We start from the raw sequence: 15,696 nt of genomic DNA on the forward strand, positions 1-15,696 counted from the left end.
TGATGTTCCCAGAAGGCAAATGAAAAAACTATTTGAGAATAATATGCAACATCTGGAAGCCACTCTCCTTTCTAAAAAACTGGTCTGGATTATTTCCCCTCCCCTCCTGTTTTCTTTCATATTTTGTCTTTTTGTTGTCAATTTTGTTGTAGGCAGTTTCCCACAGAGACCGTTGCTAACGGCTGAGCTATTGTTCAGGGACGGAGGAGGAGGCACGCTGACTTCCTGGCTGGCAACTCAGGGTCTTTGGTATGGGGGACAGATCTGAAGATGAAAGCACTACTGTTTGTCCTGGGGACTGATTTCAGCTTCAGCGATATTGATTTTGTTATTTTTTACCGAAGGTGGGGCTGAAAATACGCTGCTGCTCGTTTCCAGACTTTATATGGGTTTATTTGTACCTCTGACTCTTCAGTTGTTTACTTTAAAATGAGGTTGAATTGATGGTCGGTTTAGCAAGATGAAAACAAAGACTAGCAAGTGTTGATAAGAACAAGCAGTTGCTGTCACAAAGATTAATATTGTTGTACTATATTGTGTGATGTTGAGGTAGTTGCCATAGTGTGCGCTACTGTATTTGTCCTGAATTCACGAGTATCTTCAAGAGTTGAAGAAGACGTGGATAGATTAATCAGCTAAGGTAAATCTATAGATTCTCTAAGATAGATCTATAGAGATGTAGCTGCTGTTTAGTTACTAGTTGTATATTTTTGTTATTTTCAATAGAGGGAGTTGTTAAAGGTTTAAGCATTAACAAGTCATATTACTGTGTTTTACAGTTATTGTATTGCTCAAGATCATTTGATATTGCTCTGTTTTTTGGCCGATTGCTAGTAGTCATCTTTAGTAAATAAAGGTTGTAGTTTTTTTAGGAGCAGTTGCAGTTTTTGTTATCGCAAATGTAGTTTTAATAAATGAAAATGCAGATGCTGCAGTATTTGTTTCTGTTCAGTTCCGACTACTGCCATTGAAGTTGTCATAGAGTAAGATATTATGTTTGTACTATGTACTATTATTTAGAAAATGTGGGTGTAGTTTTTCTGTATTGTGTTTTTTTTTCCAGAAAGGGGTTGCAATTTTATTTTGTAATAGTGGTCTCACAGCTAGCTTGTTATGAGAATAGGTCCAACCCTAATGAAGTGTAGAGATAAGTATCGAGAGTCACTACAGTTTGAAACAGTATTCGAAGTTGCTATTAATCTATTGGCTTTCCAGCCAAGTTGTTTTAGCAGTAATAGGGAGAATGGTCATAGATGATCTTCATACAGTACATAAGTACTTAACCTCTTAAAATGTGTCTGACTAGTGTACTACACTACTATGTGCTATGACGTTGTGCTGTGGTAGATGAGATATTGGGACTGCTGTGCTTGTTGAGTAAGTTATTTAAACTTGTATAATAGTATAGTGTAAGTCGTATACTCTATCAGAGTGTAATCTCAGTGGATTGGAAGTAGGTATAGATGTAGCTTTTGTTTTTCTTAGGTTTGTAGTTGAATTTCACTTTAAGGTTTAATTTAAATGTATCTCCTTCAACTGGGGCACCTTTCCAGATGCAAGTTTCTATTCAGACTCCTCACAGTAGAAACATGTAACACTTGGGTTCTGTTGAAGGCGAGTCAAAGCCGGCTGAATAAGAGTACTGTCTTTTTAAGGGCTATGTAGCGAGGGGTGTGTTAGTAGCAACACACATCCTTTGGGAGTGGCGTGGTGTAGCGTACGGGGCAGAGGCTCCAGCCATGTTCCCAGAGACTCAAAAATAGTCAGGAAAACAAGGAAGCCGGCTGCAGGAGAGGAATGCAACCCAACGGGAAATTGTGCCTTTTGGAGATTAAGCTCCACAGTGATCTGCTGGACCATGTTTCACATATTCAGCAGGTAGTGTTCTTTCTACTATTACTGTTGTTTATTTATGCTGTGGATGAAGGAGGCACAGCTGCATGTTGTGGTTTAACATAACCTCTGCATCCTCTCTAAGTCAACCTCTCAGATACTTCTAAACAATTCATGGACTGGTTTAGGAAGTGTAACTTTTTAAAGTTTAAATGAAGAGACATTGCAGCAGGATTGGTTTGGAGAGGAAGGAGCTCACACCAAAACAAGGACGTGTTCAGACTTGAACATGAAAAGTATTTGCTCCCTGAGGCGCATCTTAGCTGTTAGAGTAAATTTGTGTTGTCTGAAATTCAGTAGCAATTAAAACAACTTATTGGAAACAGCATGAAGTGAAAGTTTTGGGACTTTACAGACTAAGAGTACTTAGACACATTTTCAGCTGCGTGGGAAGAAAAGATGTGCCCTTGTTTCTTCTCTCAATATGAACTTGAGCGTTCGCCCATTTGTTTGTTCAATGCCACAGGGATGTCTGAATATTCAGGTCAAGAAGTGGCAGAAGAAACAAATTATTTTGCATATATTTACAAATTCCACAGCATAAAAATATGTATTGACTGTCCAAAATGTATTGTGATGTGTCCTGCAAGTGTCATTGTCAAAAGTTCTAATAAATTATGTTGTATGGCAGAGGTTGTGCCTCTGAAAACAAGCGTGTATTTATTTTAATGCTTGTTTTTTCTTAAATATAGAGGCTCTCCCTAAAACCTTCAAAAGGTAATTTTAAAAGGTAGAAGAATCGCTACTTTTCTATAGATAAAAATGTTCAAAATTTGAAGTAGCTGACTTGGTGCAGTATTTGAGCCAAAAAAGGCAACTTGGACTTTGATGCTGTGATAAGCCCCTTTCCCCTCCTCTGCTTGAGAATTGTTAGTTATAACAGTTTATCAAGAATGATTGATAATTGTTGTTGACGAATCTTTGGTATGTCTTTGGTTATCATTGCACACAGGAGGCAGGGTAATTTCAGTTATACCTCATCTAAACAATGTCTGTTCATCTGAGGTTTTAAATAGATCTTTCTATCAGACATTAAGTTTGCTACTAGCTTCTTGTGTTACACTTCAGGGGTTAATGCGAACATTGAACTCTGCCATTGTTTTTCGTCAACATCCTTCAGCAGCTGTAGCCACAGTGGTCTCCAGGACACCAAGTGCTGCCTCAGAATGATTGCGTCAGTTTGGAGAGGAATGGGAATTGTGGGGGCGAAGAGGGACTTTGGGTTTGTCTGCGATCTGACAGTACAAAGCTGCAGTCTAACATCTCTGTGAGCAAACGCAATCTTTTATTCTGTGTGATTTATAGATACCCACACCAACCAGAACAGGAGATTCAAGTTCTTAAGTAATGAATGTAGATTCAGTCTCTGCATTGGATACGTTTGTTAAACGATCATGGTTTCTTTATCATTAGGTATCATTATGGGTTAACACCTTCATGTTAGCAGCTCCTATTAGCATAAAGCGACATAAAACAAGACAGTGCTTTCTCTTTCTGTAGTTTTCACATCAGAATACAATCAGAAACGTGTTCTATTATGCAGCTGTATGTGAACTTCTTAAAGTTGCTTTTAAGTTTCATATTTCCAACCTCACAACCAACTCCAAATGGAGATCTGCATTTTAGAAGTAAAACCTGGTAGAAAGTGATTTCTATCTACTCACACGATGAGTCTCTAAAAGTCTGAGCCTTCCTTAACTCCAACAATCTCTCATATTGAGCGAGTTCTCAACTGAATTCCATTGACTTCCTGTTGTCTACTGTGCCACGAGCAACAGCTTCTTCTGACATCACTTGCACGTGTGATTCAAAGTCATCTCTGTTGCTAATAATGAATGTAAGTTTTACTGAATCATTGACTACTCATGAGAAGTGTGTACGTGAGGGGCTGAGCCACTAGAACGTGACTCACAATTTATTCTTGAACAGAAAAAATATGTTCAGATGAAGTCTGCTCGTCTTGCTACTGTAGTGTTGTAATTCCCAGGGCAGCCGTCATAATTGGTTCCCAGCAAGGCTGCTAGTCATTAGCGTGACCTTTGACACCTGTCCACTTTGTCTACATGCACAATCGAGTCATTAGTGTGACCTTTGGCTTCATTATGATTTATCCATCAGTGGAGTTTATTTTTAAACTAACAAAAAGCTGCAGAGAAACAAAAGTAAATGTATTGAGGCGACCATTAAAAACAATGGATGCCAAACAGTGGATTGAACACACCATCTTTCAAGTAAAACTAATTTAGTCGTTAATATTGAGCTTCTAACCTTAGAAATAAATGTCTTTGTTTAACTTATTCAGTAATTCTTTAATAAAAGCTGTTCTTAAAAAAAATTATGAATTCAGTTAAAAAGCCCCGTTTTTTCTTTCTATTTGAAACGTACACAGAAAAAGCAATACTAGTAGATATTTTATTTTAGAACATATTAATCCTATTTAAGAATGGGATTTAGAGGTGAAAACTTTTTTGTAAGCAAAAGTGTACATTGTTGAATTACTGTTAGTGACCAGGATGTGGCTCATAATACTTCCCTTGTTTTCACTCAGCCATCATTCTTTTACAGTAACAGCAACAACGATCCACCACATGTTAGAAACCTCCTCCTCTAAAGTGCAGCTGCTTGCAGCCAACCCGGCCGGGCTCCACAGCAGCGCCGTGTTGGACTCCTGTGGCGAGCGCCCGAGCAGATGTTACGCCGAATTATCTCACAGCCTGGCGGGGAAAGCTGCGCTGTAATCAAACATCAAGCCTACATGTGTGTCTCACAAGACGTCCTGGCTCTCTGTATGGATTCTTAAAAAACACAACCTGATTTCAGGAACGGCCGTTTTCACAAGATTGTTGTGAGTCAGTCGTCCCATAGGACTCAGAGGAAAAAGAAGGCCTGGAGGACTTGCGTGTTTAAATACTAACTTCCTCCTGCATGTGTGTGTCCTGTCTTTAAAAGCTTCCTGAAAGAAAGAGCTGCTTTGTGCAATGCTTCTATGAGTTAGTGCTCACATCCGTCTATAGATGGAACAATTCTCTCACAAAAGCCATCGCACCATCGCTTCATCTCTTCGCCTGAAGGTAAAGTCTTGCAACACTTTTGTCTCGCCAGACACTGGAGCTTAAACCAGCTGAAGCTGTGGACGTGCAGGAAGTGCTTCTGCTGGACACGTGAACAGTCATGTGCACAATCATGTGATTATTATCTTAGCTCCCATTTGAACACTAGCTTTTTTGTTCACTCACCAAGTGGCAAGAAAAGGTCTTGAAATAAGTGTCTAGGATTGCGAGTCAAAACTTTTGGTTCATTTTTTAACTAACAATATGGGAGTGGAAAATAGTCTGAAGATGTGTGCGTTTAATCACCCCCAGAGAATTTCTCTCCATCTTTTGTCAAACTCTGACAGTGAATGGATTTTTCATTTCTGCCGGCCGGATGATCTTGCCAGTCTGATTGGTGTTTTGGCTCGAAGGCCAGAGACGGAACATTGCCGGTTCCGCTCAGCTCTCTACCGTTCTGCACCAGCAGTAGCTGACAGAATCTGCACGGTCCCTTCAATCTTGCCAGACGTTTGTTTTGAAGTCTTTACCCATCACGCATCTGTGTTCCGACAACTGACAGATGGTATGTTGATGCACCATTGTCAGTTCGAGCACTGAGTGAAATGTTAACCTCCCCTTCCATGCAGAAACGAAGAAAAGAAAGAAGAAGAAGAAAAGAACAAATAATTCAACATGCACGTGTTCATTATAGCAACATTAGGGCTGAACTTTATTTAAGAAAAAAATGTTGACTCATGGCGGATTGTCCACAGTTCCACGGTACATGAACATTTGTTCCCTTATTGCATTTATTTTATTCTTAGTTAGTGCAACAAATTTACAAAAACTTGTACTGTCTAAACGCTCTTATTACTTAAACAAAGATGTGAGCAATTTACCTAAACCTTGTTTCAAAACGTTGATACACAAATTTTAAACAAAAGAAGTCTCTTCTAGACAATAGACCATGACATTGACCAGGACCTCCCGATGAAGTTTTTCCTTGACTCTGCTCCTCCATCATCTGGACCTGTCCACCTGGTTGCACTCTGTTCTTCACCTCCTGCTTGATCACTAAATGATGCTAATGATTAGTTTGAGCTGATGTTAATAGCGCGAAAAAAGTCATCGGAGAGGTAGAACGTGTTGCTCTTGTAGCAAGTGAGGTTGGAGTAGTGGATGTGTTTCCACTTTATCCTACAAGCTTCACTATTAAAATTAGCATCCTTGCTCCATGAATCATTACAATCCTTTAAGTGTTGGCGGAGGGCGGTAACTACAGCAATAGTGTTTGCTGCTGGCAGCTTTAGTCTGGAATTAGCTGGAGGCCTCAAGAGTGAAATATTTCACTCCTGCATTATGTAAAAAGCTGTTATGACGGTCATTAGCATGTTTGTTATTGCCCTAATGCCAGTTGTAAATGCAACACAAAGAGAGTCGGGTGAAGATTAGCCCCGCCGCACTCGCACGTGGACACCATGTTGTTGGGATTGTGTTGCGACAATACAGGTTCTTGCAGCAACCACAGGGATGTCACAGCGCTGTTATTTAGATTTGCAGTGAATTAACTCCCTTGTGGTGCAACCAGCTGGCGGGTGAGTCGCTGCGATCGAGGTCTGAGTGCTCCGACGCCAGATCAGATGAGCTATCGAACCAGCTCTTCTTACAGAGAGAGAGGTCGAGCTTGTGATATCCATTTCTCTCATCTGCCTTTCTAAGTACTTGGTCTTAACTGCATTTTCATTGAACCTTTAAAGGGCCCTGACCTCAGACGGCCCTTGGACATGATCTAAGACTAATGTTGGTGAAGACTGAGTCACTTTATGAGATAAAAAACACATTGCTGCACACGATTATGTGGGTTGATGACAAAATATTCATTATCCCAAATTCCACTAAATTCTTCTTCTTGAATGTATTTGCATAAATAGGCCTGGAGCAAACACCTTTCCCACGTTCAGCTTGCTAAAATATGATTCAAGCCGGTGCAACGTTTTAATAAACTGAGACTAATGAGAGTTATTAAATTTCCGATTAAAAACAGGAGTGTTCCGGTGTATTAACAATGTCCCAGATCAGTCAGAGTATTGTTTTGTTTACAGTGGTGCCTTTTCAAGGACTTTCGACCAACATAATTCATTTTTGTTGGGGTTTTATGTCAGCATGAACCACTGACTTTAGTCTAATTTCGACTAACTATTTTTTACTATAATTCACATTTAATTTATGTTGACTTTTTTTATTCATGTTTTATTTAGAAGTACGGATTATATTTAAACCTGTTTTAAACAATATTGTCAATTGGATTTTTTCTTCTTTTCATTCAAATACGGTCATGCTTATTTTGCATACAAGGTTAACATTTATTTTCAGTATATTCTTAATATTTGGTCAACTCTTTTCAAGGTACATTAAATATATATTTTTTAAATAATTTGCTTCTGCCAAATTATAGTTTAAACTTCCTTTCTTTGATGCAATGAATATTGTCATTAAATTCCCATTTTGTGTTCTCAGAAAATTAAAACAGGTTTTTTATAACCTTTATTGAGTTACTAACTTACCTTTTTGATTCATGAGCTTCCACAATTGTAAGGTGACTGAGGGTAAAAGAATACAGCACAAAAAGGACATCTCAGAGAAGAACTTAAGGGTGCAAATAATGGAGACATTTTGAGAATATCAAGTTGCCTTTTGTAGAATTCAAACTGCTTTTCTAGTGTTAATGATTGTCCAATATTTTACATGACAGCTGAGTTTAAACAAAGTGTATTCTCTTCGACACCCCAAAATTTCTCTTTTGTCGCAGTGCAAAAATAAGCGAAGACAGATTTCAAAATTAAATTCCCTTCGACAGCCTTGTATAAGCCATTTTCTGGTAGGTTGATTCCAACAGATGTTTCTGTGCATCTGTTTTGGAAACACAAACGCACCATCATGCCGTTTCAGCGCAGATATTGAGTTCCCATCCCTTCCTGACTGATACCACCCCTCACCACCCCTTCCTCCACACCAGTCCTCCCCTCCGCCCACCTCACTGGCTCGCTGTTCTGCCCGGTACCCAGGCAGCCAATCACAATGCAGAAGTGGATGCATAAAGATTTGCCGTGCAGCTCTGATTTGGATTAGACTGGTCTGGAGGCGATCAATGACGTGGCAATCAAATGTGATTTATAGATATGGAGTCGTGTGTGAGGAGGATCACTGCCCGCTTCACGTGGACAGAGGATTTGACAACAAAGCTTGGAATCACTTCAAAGAGGGAGCCTGCTGTTCCTAATCTTATATTTCCCTGCAGGATTGTTGTTTTTTGAACGCACATCAACAACACAACGTGGGTTTTCTCAGACACATATTAGAGATGTACAAGCTTCCCGTGTTGGAATAATAGGAAATATCCAAAAATATTTTTTGGGCCATAATGTTTAGTCTTTAAGGACACTTTTCACGTTAATTTATCATTTTGTTTTTAAATGTCCACATGTTACTTTTCGGTTCTTTCTTTGCAATTGTAATCTCATCTTCAGACATGAACATGTGTAGATGGAAAGATGCGTAACCCTAGGTGTTCGCTGTAAAAAAAATATATATTTGAGAACGACTGGACGAAAGATGGATGATTGGTTATTGTGGAGGAGGATGAACAGACTCTTAAAGGTTATGTCTACACTTCTTATTCTATTTGTGTTTAGTGAAACGTACATTTTTATCCAAATACATCAAGTTGAGACTTGAAACTTAATAATCGCTGCTCAGTTTATTCAACTTCTGACACGGAGGAGAGTCAATCCAGCATCTTAACATATTAATGGTTGAACAATCAACATGAATTATTCTTAAATGCATCTGTTATTCACCACAGCACTTCTACACCAGCTGGAAGGTTACACAACAGCCTCTTCTTCTCTGTGACAGCAACTCACTTTTCTAAAATAAACAACAAAAAGTAGGACGACATCAAACACAACAAGCCGTGGAACCAACAGAGGGATTACTTTGTCAACTTCAGCGGCTAAAAATGGACAGAGAATCAGACTTTTTTTTTTTTTTACCTTGAGACTATTGAAACTTTGGTGTAGAGCTGTCGGCGAGCAGTGATTTTGTGTATTCAATAATCTGAGGTCCGCCCCCTGAGCGGCTTTATCACTTTGATGCCGGCTTCTGGTCCCCCGGAGTAGTCTGAGCTCGACTAATCAATGACATTAATTGCTTCCTATTTATCGTGCGGCTCTGAAGGTTTCCTGCCTCGTCATGCCTTCTTTAAGCTAGAAGTGAGTTCAGCAGGGCTTGCATTAACGGGTGCTGATGTGAGAAGTCGAGCCTCCTCTGCTCATCATCCTTTCATCCTCACAATGAGCGGCGCCTGATGTCGCCATGCTGCCGCTCTCGCCGTGACTCACTTCTTCTCCCTCTTCTCCCCCTCTCTCAGGTCTCATCTGATGCCAAGGCTGAAGGAGTCTCGCTCCCATGAGTCACTGCTCAGTCCCAGTAGCGCCGTGGAAGCTCTGGACCTAAGCATGGAGGACGAGGTCATCATCAAGCCCGTTCACAGCAGCATCCTCGGGCAGGACTACTGCTTTGAGGTGAGGAACATGCTGCGTCATCCTCAGTCAGCGGCTACCCTTCGGCTTTATTAGCTTCCGCTGGCTCCTTTGCTAATGTCCAGTTGGACTTTTTATTGTGATGATCTTCTCAGCTATCCCTGTGAGTCCCATGTGTCCAAACAATTTCCCAAAGGAGACCTTACCTTACCTTTACACACATTTTGGGTCTTGATAGCTGCTAATGCTAGTTAGCTAGGCTACTAAATGTGTCTCTATAATCTCTTCCAAATGATCTATGTGATTTGTTTACATGTATTAAAGTTAAGGTGGAGGGTTTGTTAGGGTCCTCTTTAATGGGGCTCACTAGATTTCTACATATTTAAAGTTGGCTCATAGGTTAGTTCAACATTAACGCACACTAAAGTTCTGAGCATTTATCCGTTCATATGGTGATTTTGTACTTGAATGTCAACATATATTTGTCTATCTTTATCTATCTATGATAGATGGGAAAATAGACGTGAAAAAACACAGTACATTTTACGTTATGATGTGGGAAAATGGCTATATTTAGAGAGGCTTTATTCAAAATATCCCCCAATAAGTCAAAAGAAGAGTGTATTCTGTTTCGGCTACTAGTGTGAACCTTACATTAGTGTGTTGGCATGGACTTCATTCATCCAACCACCATGATGGAATCCGCGACAGACAATTACATTACGGCTGATTCCTCTTTGAACACTGAATAGTTTTCATCTTCACTTTTCTGTGTTTTATCTTTGTCTTTGTCTATTATATCGATCCAGAGTCCAGCAAAGATCCAAAACAATTATGGATATCAAGTGTTCAAAGTAATTAGCCAAGCTCCAAAAACTTACATTTTAGTTAATGACTAGATTTGTCTGCGAACATGTGGAGGCGTGTCATTGCACGTTAAAGAGTAGTTGTAGAATCCGTCTGATACTACTCAATTGGTAGAAAATATATAAACCAGTGTAGGCGGTATAGAGCCATTTTAAATCAAAGAAGTAGATCATTAACATATCTCCACACCACTCTATCCTGCATTCACCTCTAGTTTCTTCCTTCAGTATGACAGTATGATTTCTGAGATATTATTATAATTTGTCCTTAAGGCTAATAGATTTTTGGCTGATATGACAGGTTCTATTTCGTTGTTCCATTCAGACATATAAACCTAATCCTCTTTCGACAAGAGCTTAATTTGGTTCATGGGGTTTATCTTGACACTGTGTTCCACAGATTAAAGATACACATATATGTCTCCTCCTCAGTATTAAAATATTCTGTTTGCTTTGAATATCTGGAGTATTTAACTCCTGATAGGAGTTGTGAGCTGCTGTGATATTCCCACTGCTACTCTCCACACATTTTACCGAGCAGAGTGAGAAATAGCTTAACACATCTGATCTCGTGTTGTTGACTGTCAAGAGCCCAAATCACTGCTAATCTTTATTATCCTGCTCATTACATCACTCTCTTTCTTTTCGTGCCATTTCCGGCTAGTAGTTCATCCCTCTGTGAAAGATTAAAACCTTTTGTAATCAGCCGGGCATTGTTCATCTCTCATCTCTCCATTCAGACGCTCACTACTTTCTAATATTCAGACTCTATCGTATAGGACTGTTATTTTTTTGTGGCTGATCCAAAAGTGATAAACTAGGCTGGTAAGTGAAGAGTGGAGGTGTGACTGGGGATCAACCCCCTAATGAGAATTAACAGGGGAGGAAAGTTACTTTACCATCTAATGTCAAATATTTTTCTCTCTGTTCAAGGTCACCACTTCTTCGGGAACAAAATGTTTTTCCTGTCGTTCATCAGCCGAGAGGGACAAATGGATGGAGAACCTCAGAAGGGCGGTTCAGCCCAACAAGGTATCTAAACTACTAATGATATATTTGTGTGAATGGATGCGATACAACATGAAACGATTCCATAGTAACTACAGACGTCAGAGTGGAAATCATATGGACAAAGACAATTAAGTCTAATTATAAGCAAACATTGTATAATTTTAGTCGCTGCAGAAAACGTGCAAGTGTGGTTTATAGTCATCAGTTGAAAATGAGTCATACCTTGCTTTCACAGACTGGATTTGCAAAGAGAATTTGGGGAAGCTTGACACTTTGACAAAAGTTTAATCGAGACTGTATATCAGTGGTGGATCCACTTTGAGTCAAGATCAAATAGGTTAGCTGCTTTACATCATTTAAGGTATCACATAAGTCTGCCATCAAGATCTTCTTCTGAGAAACCGCAGGACTGGAGGAGTGGCCAAGAGATCTTTGATTTTCCAGTGGAGGGTGAAGGACAGCAACATATTATTAAACCCATTATTAAAAAAGTGTAAAAGTTCCACATCTTACATGTGCCTAGATCAATTTGATATCATTAACTCTGAACACCAGCATTCTGAATGGACCACTGGGTCATCCGCGGTGAATCTGCCGCAGGGGAATCCAGTCAGTCCATTAGAAATAGCTAGTGAGACTAATTTGTCAAACATCAGTGGAGTTACAGGTCAAGAGGGTCATCCATTTTTTTATGGGCTCCAGATGAAAAGAAAGGACAGGCTCATAGAAAAATAACCAGCTATATCAATCATATAAAAACCTGAAAGGCCTGATTCTTTATCTTTGGCTTGGCAGCAGTTTTTCTATTTGGAAAGGCTCATGTGGATGATTATGGCTGACCATGTTACTCGGCCTCTGAATGGTAAAACTAGTCATGTTACAGAAGTCACGTGTTGAGCCATTGTCCTCCATCTCTGGCTTTTGTGACTTTGCTTGACCTGAGTGTTATTGTCTTCTTAAGATTGATGACTGCAGTCTTGCCTGTATCGATCCTCTGCTGACTCCTTTTGGAGAATGAGGCCATAATGGCCGTGCACATGGGCTGGTTAGGTTTGTTTGAAACTGCTTGATGCAGGAAATGATAGTCACATTTTTTTTTAATTGATCGTCTTGATATCCCGCAGATAATAAACAAATGATTCATTTGCACACAACCATGTTCTAGTGTGAAGGATTTAACTGCAGAATTCTTACCATAATTCTAATAGTACATCCAAATTTCGCTAATTTTCTACTTCCCCTCATGTTGACTAAGACTTATTTGCAGAGAAATCTGTCTCTTTTTGGACTCATAGACAAAAATGTATGTTCATTTTCTTTGTCCAAAAAACATGCGAAAAACAGTAACTGTAATATCCATCTTGTGTGTGAAAAAAATTAAACAAAGGTATATTTTAAGCTTATTTGTAGCAGAAGCTAAACGGCTTACATGCTAGACAGAAAGTAAACAACCTTCTAGCTTTCAGTCTACCGTCTACAATGGGAGCTCTCGCTTTCCGATTTCGGGACTATCAAGAAAATGCAAGGCACAAAAACCCTAAGTTGATTATTAATTATTATAAGAAAATCTTTGGTGACCAATCTCAAAGATCAAAATATTACCATAGCTCTTACCAGAAGGAGCGCCTTTAAGCCATGCAAGTGAATGATAGCACCAGAAGATTTAACTTTTATAAATTTCAAATTTTGAATCATATTGCTAAGGAGTGATTGATGAAGGCAGACAAAATTATAATCTCCTTAAAAATTGTGAACCGAGGAAGTTAATATGTAAAGATAACTTTCTGTACCGACATCATAACCCTCATCTCAGACCCAGATTTCTTCAAGTGAAAGAGCTTTAAGTGTTAAGACTGAATCACCACGGTAATTCCTTCTGCAGGACAACAGCCGGCGGGTGGAGAACATGCTGCGGCTGTGGATCATCGAGGCCAAGGACCTGCCAGCGAAGAAGAAGTACTACTGCGAGCTCTGCCTGGATGATTCACTCTACGCCCGGACCACCTGTAAACTCAAGACGGACAATGTGTTTTGGGGCGAGCACTTTGAGTTTAACAACCTGCCCGCCGTCAAGAGCATCACCGCTCACCTCTACAAGGACACGGACAAGAAGAAAAAGAAGGATAAGAACAATTACATCGGGCTAGTCAACATCCCTGTCGGTGCCGTCACTGGTCGGCAGTTTGTGGAGAAGTGGTATCCAGTCAGCATGCCCAACCCACCAAAGGGGAAAACTTCAGGACCCATGATCAGAATCAAGGCCCGCTATCAGAGCATGAACATCCTTCCTATGGAGCTGTACAAGGAGTTTGCAGAGTACACCACTAATAACTATATGCTCCTCTGCTCGGTGCTGGAACCTGGGATTAGTGTCAAAAACAAGGAAGAGATGGCGTGTGCTCTGGTGCACATCTTACAGAGCACTGGCAAGGCCAAGGTACGTCCCAATAACACAATTTATTCCAGGTTTCCACTCTCAGTCGACACAAAAAAACACAGTTTTTCACTTTATTATCTTGCCACGGTGGGCTGTCGAGACATTATTGGGTTCAAGGAGGTTAACCACATCCCCACTTGCTTGCCTGTGTGGCGAACTTCTGACCTCTACATTCGTAATAAAGCTGAGACAAAGACCGGCGAGGCAGGTGATTTTCTCTCGCCGCTTCTGCTTCTATTATATGTTACAAGTATAGCTAATCCCAGACAAGAATCCCAGGAAGTGCTTTACAGAATACTGAGGCGTACAACATAGAGAAGCTTTGTGGCGTCACACAGTTTAAGAAAGTCAACAGCAGGCAGTACCTTTTTTAATATCTCTTATTGATGTTTGTTCCCAAAGTAAGTTGTTTATCGAATATCATTATTTCAACCGAACAGTCTTTTTTTTGAGAGACTAGTAAAAATATCACAATGTAACTTTCAGGACACAGAAATTTGCATCTACCTCAATATGATCTTCATTATTTCTACCAGAAAGCACAGTACTACAAAAAAAAGTGATGCTGAAGTGATGCTATTCACTTGTGAGCTATGCATACTAAAAGAGTAGTTAGTGTGTCTTCTGTTTCAAAGAGTCTATATGGAACCTACTGTATAATTAGGATTGACTGGTTGAGTCATGATGATGTATCTCCTTGTAAATCAGCTAGAAAGCTGTTGTCGTGCTGAGGGAGTTAAACCTGGTCTACAATTTGAGGAGCTTGCCGTAAGACATTTTATGTTGCCAGTAACACTGACCCGCTTAGATAGTGACCCTCGGTTTGATCTAGATACATAGTTTTATTTAAATCAATATTAAGGCAAATTTGATAAAGTTTTATTATTTTATTTTATTCAGAAAAAAAAGTGTTGAGGAAATACAGAATAAGGTCGGGGCAGGAGATTTGTTGTTTCCGTTCATGGACCAGATCTTCTTGCTCATGGCACCTTTCATCGACGCCTTTATTTTCAAATGACCGTCGGGATCATTCGATCAGTGAGGCTCCGAGAACGTCTCTGACGTCGTCACGGCTCGATGGGAAGATGACTGATTAGTGTTTGAGAAGTGGCGTCTCATCCACTCAGCAGTCTGACAATTTCAGCTCAGTCACGAATGTCGCTGATAGATCTGGGAAAGAGGATCCTGGGAAAGGAGAGTCAGTCACATCCATAAATACTCTGGATTAGTCCCAACAGTCCATGCAGAACAGTTTCAGATCATTCTATTAGACCACTCTTACTTTAGGAAAACTGAATATCAACTCAATATCAATTGAACCAACTTCCTACTCTTTTTATCTAGTGCCGCATTTTTCAGTTGGCCAAAACATTTATTTTAAGGGCAACTAAAGAGTTGAAGTGTCTCTTAAGTTGATCTTGGAGCTCTATTGTACACATCAGTATGTTTCTGTTTGTACAAAACTTTAACTGAAATAATTACATTAGAAAATGGGTTAAGCCCCGTCCACTGAAAACACATCTCATCAATCTTGGAAGTCTCCAAGGGACTCGTAGGATAAACAAAGGGGGGTGTGATTACAGATGGCTGGAGGAGGAGTGAAACCCCTTGTTACATCATTATGGGGTCAGCTCTTCTAACCTCTCATTCGCTGAGATTTCAGCCAGAGAATAAGTAATAACTTCGTAAGGAGAGTTGTGCTCGACATTAGTTGCCCTTTAAATGATTGGTGACCACCAAGGAGGCGGGGTTAATCACTACATGTACCAGCATTTAATTGCATTGAGGAGGGAAAAGACGAGGGGTAAATAGACAAGGAAGGAAAAGACCAATCGGTAATAGAGTTGTTGCTGACATCTTCTCCTTCTCAACAAATCCTGCCAGAACTTTGTACTCTTATCCTGAGTTCCCGACAA

At 39.9% G+C, this 15,696-nt stretch overlaps 1 protein-coding gene across 8 annotated transcripts in view; it reads left to right on the top strand.

The window, feature by feature from the left end:
* LOC148080437 (disabled homolog 2-interacting protein-like) overlaps positions 1-15,696 on the top strand; it is a 115,105-nt gene that overhangs the window by 74,754 nt on the left and 24,655 nt on the right. For 7 of the 8 annotated variants that reach the window (XM_087792130.1, XM_087792135.1, XM_087792131.1 and 4 more), the window contains 3 exons: positions 9,355-9,508; positions 11,266-11,364; positions 13,226-13,780. In XM_087792130.1, the coding sequence (XP_087648256.1) occupies positions 9,355-9,508; positions 11,266-11,364; positions 13,226-13,780 (808 nt within the window). Of the gene's footprint in view, positions 1-1,626; positions 1,879-9,354; positions 9,509-11,265; positions 11,365-13,225; positions 13,781-15,696 lie in introns of those variants that run through there. The other variant, XM_087792137.1, reaches the window with a different exon arrangement.

This window comes from Callionymus lyra, chromosome 5 (assembly GCF_982586985.1).
Source record: "Callionymus lyra chromosome 5, fCalLyr1.hap1.1, whole genome shotgun sequence".
Taxonomy (NCBI): domain Eukaryota; kingdom Metazoa; phylum Chordata; class Actinopteri; order Syngnathiformes; family Callionymidae; genus Callionymus; species Callionymus lyra.